The sequence below is a fragment of the Galeopterus variegatus genome, unplaced genomic scaffold (genome assembly GCF_000696425.1).
Source record: "Galeopterus variegatus unplaced genomic scaffold, G_variegatus-3.0.2 Scaffold2472, whole genome shotgun sequence".
NCBI lineage: Eukaryota > Metazoa > Chordata > Mammalia > Dermoptera > Cynocephalidae > Galeopterus > Galeopterus variegatus.
Window position 1 is genome coordinate 241,683 of NW_007728583.1, and position 7,674 is coordinate 249,356.

The window sequence follows — 7,674 nt, forward strand, 5'->3', positions numbered from 1 at the left end:
GTTGGCTTGACCTTTTAGGAAACATGAGAAGGGCACTTACAATATAGCATATTGTTGGGAATGTCACTTTAATTGAAGAACTAACAATTCTCTGAGACCCCAGGATGAAGTGTGGTTATCCTCCTTACTATGAATACTTGTTATCCTCCAAAGAGCCCTAACATCTCTTTCAGTTATTTTTAGCCTCCGTCTTCTAGGATTTGTTTGAATTAGCTTAAACTGATTGAAAATCCCAACATGTAATGCTCTATGATATTGTAAGTCTTCAAAGTTTTTATGTTGTCCACGAAGTTGTTTTTTCATTTCTTTGCTCTAAAGTTGTTTCTTACAAATTTGTAGCCAGGGGAGTTCTTCATACTGATCACTGTAATTTGGTGGCTACTTCGTGACATGGTCTGTGACAGCAGAGGAGAAAAATGTTAAGAGGAAATAAAGGTACCAGGGGCAGAGAGGAAAAAACCATTCTGAGGAAATAATTTTCCTTATATTCAGCTCTTCATGAAGGTAGAAAACATTGTGCCCCTTCCTGTTCCATGTTTTCTGCATTTAGTCAACTCCTCACCCCCAAACCCAGCAGCCAATTCATATGGACCATAAGGACAGGGGAGTAGAATTCAGGTAGTGTTTTGGTTTATTGTCTTAGTGTTGTCACAGTGACAGGAACCCCCAGAGTGGGAAAAGGAACTCCTACTAGAACCTACTCCTTGCCATCCTCCTCTGCCCTGGAGCTCAGAGCCTCTAGGCCTCTCCCTCTGCCCCCTTTCTAGGCCTTTCTTTGGCTCTTCACATGCTAAGATGTGGCCAGGAATCAGAAACTGATACCTTTTTCCAGCACTGGCTGTGCTGCATTCATGGGAGGTGGGATGCTGTACACAGTATCCAACTTAGTGACGAGATTACCAGTTCTCACAGGGCTGGATTTCTTAGCAGTCTGGTAAACCAGTGGCACTTCACTGCCCCAGGGTGGCTGGCCACCTGAGTTTCTGTCCCAGTGTGAAATAACTGCCATCATTCAGGATGGTTACCCACATCTGGTACGAACACCATGACTTCTGCAAGCCAACAGGGCTTCCTTCTCAGAACAGTGCCCGTGCAATCTTCCTCCCCGTGGCCTTAATCCTGGGAAAGGAGCCTCCTCCTCCCTCACTTGGGGGAGTTCCTGAAGCAGAGGGGCCACTGGCAAGGCCCAACGTAGCAGTAGAGAGTCTTCGCCGCTGCCGGAGGAGGAAATCGTGTGAAGCTCCATCCATAGCATAGAAGACATTAGCCGAGGGTGGGATGGTCAGCTCTGTAGGTTTAGAGGGTGAGTGTCAAGCACAAACACAGTTGTTCCCCCACAACCGCCCAGATGCAGAAGCACTCCATTGATGGCCAACACTCTCCTCCCGAGTCTGCCTCTCCCTTATCGCCTCTGACCTCGCTCCCCTGGTAGCAGCTGTACCAGCTCATACTCCGAAACCACTGCAGAATCACGATTGTTTTTCTTCAGGACACGACTGATGACACTTGGAGTCTTGTCCTGACTTGTCACCTGCAGGATAGGAGACCAAAAAGAGCAATCAATCAGCCATGATGACCTCTCCTTCCCATCCTTTTAACTTCAGCCACTGACCCAACCAGAAAAGGTTATCTGTGTCCAACGCTTTAAAATAAACAGGGACACCCAATATGGTGGCTCCCTGTACTCCATAAGTTAACCCACACAGTGTCCAGTGAAATACAGCTGCTTCCCTGTGGGGAAACTGCTGTTGGTTCTGAAAATCTAATATGGCCACCAAAAGTTCAAGGTGCAGCAGCTAATACAAAGTAGTCATGAAAATAAAATATATCTGCCAAGCCAAAGGTCAGAAGTAAAACTAGAATCAACTCCATTTTGCTGGCCAAACCTAAGACAATATTTATAGTCCAGCAAGGTGCCACCCTTCACCTCCACCCCCAGCCCAAGGCTCCCTCACCAAGATGCTCTTGTACACACTGCCGTCTTCTCCCAGCTCCATTTGGACTCGGATGATTTGGCAATCAGAGGCCCCTGGCCCAGATTCCCCTCCCCCACATCCAATCCTCCTAGAGGCCCCTTCTGTACCCCCACTCAGTGGGGAGCCACAGGAGGCTGAGCGGCGGTGACCTCGAGAAGGCCTAGGGGAGGAGGTTGGGGGGGAGAGGTGGCTGGGGTCAGCCGGACTGTGCAGGGATGAACTGCTTTCCAGGGCCGAGTCCAGAGATGAGACAGATGGCCACTTCATGTGCTAGGGACAAACAACATGGGGGACTGGCATGAAGGTAGGGAGGTTAAGGAAGAAACATTCACAGAGTCAGGGTCAGTGTCGAGGTCAGAAGTCAGGTGCAGAGCTCACCTGGGCCAGCCGCGTCAGCAGAGGAGCAGGGGTTCCAGGTACCTCATCTCCCCCCACACTTGGCCGGTCCCAGGACACAAGGGGGGTGGGGCCCCCAACAGAGCCCAGAACTCTAGAGTGGCAGGAGATTGGGAGGGTCAGAGAGTGGCAAGTCCCCAAGAAATACCTCCAACTGCCCAGTCTCTTACTCTGTCCACTGCGAGATGACCAGCGTTGGACGAAGCACCCGCGGAGCAGGAGGATCACTGGTACCATGTGGCTCCACCTCACAGGACACACGGTGACTGGAAAGGGAGGGGATGGGCCAAGATCAGGATGTGACACCAATCCCACAGTTAGCCAGAGCCCTGGCATCCCAACCTCACCCAGCAAGTCACCTCTGGGCCTCAGTCAGTGGCCGGAGCCCCTGTAGCCACTGCTGGATATCAGGGTCAGGTCGGAGGTCATAGCCACGACATTCATTCTGGAGCCGCCGCAACTCAGAAAGGACAGCAAACTCCTGGGAAGGAGCCCTCAAACTGCAGGTGCCAAAACTCAGGGATCCCCAACCTTCCTTTTCCTCCTCCCCTTCCTGGTACTTGGATAGGGACATCCAGCATCCAGCCCAAGCATTCCTCTCACCTTTCTCCGCTTGTCAAAATTAATGTATCCATTCTGCAAGGATAATGGGGATGAGTGAAAGTCCTACCCTGCCTTCCAGGCCACAGAGAGAAAATATCCCCTCTCTCAAACACACACATCCACATCCAACTCACAAACACTTCACTCCAGCCTCTCTGACCCCTCCAGCCCAACCCCCCCACTACATGTCCTAAGCACTCCACCCTTTAAATCGAATTATCTCAGGTAGAAAATCTGTCTACTTTACAGATGAGAAAATTGGGGCTCAGAGAAGATAAGGAACTTGCCAAAGTTCTCAGTATTTGTTTATTTAACAAACTCTACATATGTGCTTCCTTAGGCATGTTCTAAGCATTTGGCAAATCTGAATTCATTTAACCCTCAGACTGATGTAGATAGTACCACTCGTTTCCCATTTACAGATCACTAAGATACAAAACAACACGTCATGGTAACAGAAGCAGAACCCGGTGGTCTGGCTCCAGAGTCCCACTCTCAGCTGCTTACGCCTTACAGCCCCCTTTTGGAGGGAGGTCTATCTGAACTTGAGGCCCACTTATTACATCATAAAGCACGCATGCACGTACACACCACTGACCTCCAGCTCATCCTTGGAGGCTGCATCCAGCATCACCAGGTCCTTCAGGAAGGTGCCAAGGTATGGGACCACACCCTGAGGTCAGGGATCAGGGTCAGATGCTGCTGCCACTGATCTGAGGGCCCTCCATTCCTCCACACTATTCTCCCCATTGCCTCAGAAGACAAATTTCATTCTCCTCACCCTGGTGTGCCTCCCCTTGCTATCCCTCAGACTGCTCCCCCCACACCCACTCCTTACTCCACAACCATCCACCACTAGTCACTCACCCCACCCCGGGAGCCAGACCTCAGGGCCTTCTTGGAGTGCGGCTCCAGAGGGGGCTGCAGCTTCACCTCCTGGTGGTGACAAAACAAGGAGATATGGAGGAATAGGAAGCAGAGATGGTTGTGAATGCCAGAAAACAGGGCCTTACCTGCAAGAGTAGCTCCCGGCTCTGGGAATAATTATCCTCCTCGGAGAAAATCTGGCAGAGGCTAGAAAAGACTCTGAGGGTATCCCTGGGGGAGGGAAAACAGTGGCTGTGAGGATAGGCTTGGTTTGGCCACCCCCTCTTCCCAGCCCTCTGAGGGACCCCTACCCCCCATCTGATGCCTTGTCCTCCCCACCTGGCTGCTTCCCCCCAGGATGCCCGAAGCCTGTGGATGGGGCTAGACTGCAGAGCCGATACAACAGCATAAACTGAAGAGAAGTTTCGGAGCAGTCGGCACTCCTATGGGAGTCAAAGAGAGAAGCCAAGGCTGTGGGACCCCTCTCCACACCATGGTCCCCAATAGGGCAACCATCTCTTACCTCTGCCACACGGATCCACTTCTCCAGGAGCCGGGCCCTCTGGGGTGGACGAAGTGGCCGTATGGTCACCTCCCCAGGCCCCTCTCCAGTTGAAGTGGCTCCCAGGACAGAGCTAACCACTGCCCCTGCCACCTTGTTGAACTGTGTTATAGTAGCTCGGACAGATGGGCAGAGGTGGGAATGTCCTGGCCGGTCTCTGTGACCCCACAGGGCCCCCAGGCACTGAGAGGGGACCAAATTGAGAAACAGCTCCTGCAGGGTGGAGGTCAGAGGTTAAAGTTCATAGTCAAGTGAGATCAGCCTTCCACTATCAGGGATCTGAGGATCTCAAGTGGCCAAGGAAACAGAAGGACACAGGGTTTGAAGGATAACCACCAAAGGGAAAAGGGGAAAGGTCAAAATGGTAGGTGGAGAAGGCTAGGAATTGGATCAGGAAAGGTTGGAAACAAGGAAAGGCTCGAGTCAAGGAGAGGTTAGTAAGGGGTCAGGGGGCACTGAGGTCAGAGGTCAGGATCTCACCGCATCTAGCAGGGTCAGCTGTTCGGCCAAGTGGTCAGCGAGGAACACCAGTACATCCGTGGGGTCAGCAGGGGTATCGCCGGGGAGGGCCAGGGGCTTAGGAAGGTCAAGGGCCTGGGAGTCGACCCGGGACCGGAGGTTGCGGATGAGGTCAGCGCTGTCCCCCCCAACACCCTCCCCTGCTGCATACCCTGTCCGAAGCAAGAAGCTCTCAAGACGGTCAAGCTGACCCTTGACCTCAGAGCCAAAATCCTTGGGGTGAGAGGTCAGCCAGGTTGACAGTACAAAGATGGCTACACTGGGAGAAGAGGAATCAGCCAAGGGTCAGAAGTCAGGCTGCAGCTTTGGCAGAGAGGGCTATGAGGTTAAGAATCCGGGATCACTCACCCTGTTGTCCTCTCTAGTTCATCAGCAGGATGAGATTCAAGGGCTTCCAGCCTGGGGAGGAGAAGAGAATCTGTCTGTCCATTTTTCCCAAACTCCCAGTGGTTTAAACTATTTTGGTGGGATGTTCAGGCTTTAGGAAGTCCAGACACCTCCATGACCCTTGGTCCCTTATGACCCTGACCTGTCAACCACAAGCCCAAGCAGGGCAGGTGTGGAGGTGAAAGCCTGGTGAGTGGCCAGGAAGGCTGATGTGAAGGTCACATCAGCCCCTGATGTCCGGGTGTCCAGCAGGTGTCTAACCAGCGCCTCCAGAGTGCCAGCTCGGAGCCGTCGGGTGGAACGTGGGGGAGGAGTGGGAGCCTGGAAGATATAGAGGGCCAGTCACTGACCTTTTCTCCAACTCTGTTTCTAGATCTCTGGGGACAATCCCAGACCTTGGAGATATTTCAGGCTGATTTTGTTGAGATCCAGAGAGGGCAAAAGACTTGGCCTAAGTCACACAGCAGAATCCAGGACTCTAAACCTCCAACCTAGCACTCTGGCCAGAAAGTCAGCAAAAGGAAAAGAAACTGGGAGGTAATGGGTCAGAGGTGATAAGCCAAAGTCAACATCTCACCAAGGGATCAAGAGGCCGATACTGGCGGCTTGTGACAGTAAAGGTGGCACCATCCTCTTCCTCATCCCAGACTGACACAGGGGCCTAGAGGAGCAAGGAAGAAGTCAGAGAGTTCCACACCACCTCCCACCATTGCCCTCAGCCCTCATACCCCAGGCTCTGCTCCTCCCTCTACACCCCTCACCTGTGGTGGTGGGGGATAGTACCAGCGAGTGCGAGGGGTGGGGGGGGCTGGTGACCCCAGGTCTCCCCCACTGGGGCCCAGACAGCCCCCCCCCAGCCGCCTCAGGGCCCAGTGGAGTCTAGGGGGTTGCAGTGGGGGGGTGGATTGAGTGCAGGAACCCTGATCCTGGAGACCCCCGAAGCCCCTTGCCCCCAGAGCTGAACCCCAGCACAGCAGAGAAGTAGGGTGCAAAGGGCAGGAGAGGGAAGCGAGAGAAGTGGAAAGCCAGAGGCAGCAACTTGAAGAAGCTGAAACCTGTCACAGGCACAGGCACATGCCCCGCCCTCCCCCACCAAGGACGGGACAAACCCAAAGAATCAGTCCTTCCCTCAGGCCCCCTTTCCTCTTGGTCCCCTGGGTGGGGCCTCCACTATCTCAGCCCTGGGGACCCCCCTGAAGGTGGCGGCTCCAAACCCAGTACAGGAAGGAAAAGGGGAAGTGGAGATGATGGGGGGGAGGAGGGTAGACTCAGAGAGTCACGAGGCCCTAGCCCCTCCCCCTATCAATCCCGAAAAACCAGCCCTGCCAGTCACCCTGCCCTCACCCAGTGTCTGGACCCAGGAGTCCAGGGCCTCCAGGCCCCAAATCCAACTTCTGGCCCCTCCTGAGGCCCCAAATCCTGCTACTGATCACCACCATTAGTCCCCAAGGAAAGCAAGTGACCACCCTCTTCCCAGCGTAGGATCGTCCCTCCAGGTCCCAGAATCTTGGCTTCCCAGCCTCTAACCAGTACCGGGGCGGGGAGGGGGGGGGAGGGATGAGGGACGAGGGAGGGGCCACGAAATCTGAGGGTTCGCTCCCCAATCCCAGAGTCAGAGGAGCTGGTTACTGTGGAAACAAACCCCTCCCCGCCAAACAAAAACAAGGAGGGAGACAGGGACCAAGACACAACTGCCCAGAGAAGCAGGCACACTCAGGCAGGCCTAGGCAGAGAGGGCCAGAGACCCGCAGGAACAGCGAGACATTCCGGGCAAGAAACAGGGCAGGTCCTAAGTCACTCACACACAGAACCACAGAGACCTGCTAGGGCTCCCCGCAGTAGGGAGACAGGCAGATACCCAGCGAGAGGCGCGGAAATAACTGAGGCAGGGCGGAAGAGACGTAGAGACCCAGAGACACCGAGAGAAAGGTGGAGAGTCTCCGAAATGTCTACGCCCCCTACCTCCCACCACCCGCGTCTCACCTCTTCTTCTTCCTCCTCCTCCTCTTCCTCCTGCCCCCCGCCCACGACCCGGCCACCTGGGTCCCCACCCTGTTCCGGGTCTCGGCTTCGGAAGCTGCTCAGCACGACTCCCCCGGGGGGGCTCGTGTCCAAAAGCAGCCGCAGGGGCCGCGGGAGCATGGCCGAGTGAAGGAATCAGCGGGGTCGGGCCATGGGGGCGCCTGGGGAGAGACGGGGTGGGGGCGGGGGTGGAGAGTCAGGCGAGCGCGAGGGAGCAGGACAGGGAAGAGACGCGGGTGGGTGTCTAGATAACCGGATGGGAGTCCTGCAGGAAGGGTGGGGGGGCGGTCAACTCAGGGGTGGAATATGGGGGCCCTTGGTGCATTTGGGGGATAAGGGGTC

General features: G+C 54.7%; 1 protein-coding gene across 1 annotated transcript; it reads right to left on the reverse strand.

Moving 5' to 3' along the window:
• Nucleotides 1-49: 49 nt before the first annotated feature.
• On the reverse strand, nt 50-7,519 carry RGL2 (ral guanine nucleotide dissociation stimulator-like 2). Its single transcript, XM_008581835.1, has 17 exons — nt 7,294-7,519; nt 5,888-5,971; nt 5,453-5,631; nt 5,272-5,322; nt 4,885-5,182; nt 4,366-4,617; nt 4,182-4,285; nt 3,989-4,073; nt 3,843-3,911; nt 3,574-3,648; nt 2,976-3,008; nt 2,732-2,853; nt 2,543-2,638; nt 2,355-2,466; nt 1,956-2,246; nt 1,417-1,531; nt 50-1,288 (listed from the first exon to the last, which is right to left on the reverse strand). Exons 1-17 carry the CDS (start codon nt 7,450-7,452, stop codon nt 1,077-1,079), a joined length of 2,337 nt encoding a protein of 778 aa, XP_008580057.1. The 5' UTR covers nt 7,453-7,519; the 3' UTR covers nt 50-1,076.
• Nucleotides 7,520-7,674: the final 155 nt, after the last annotated feature.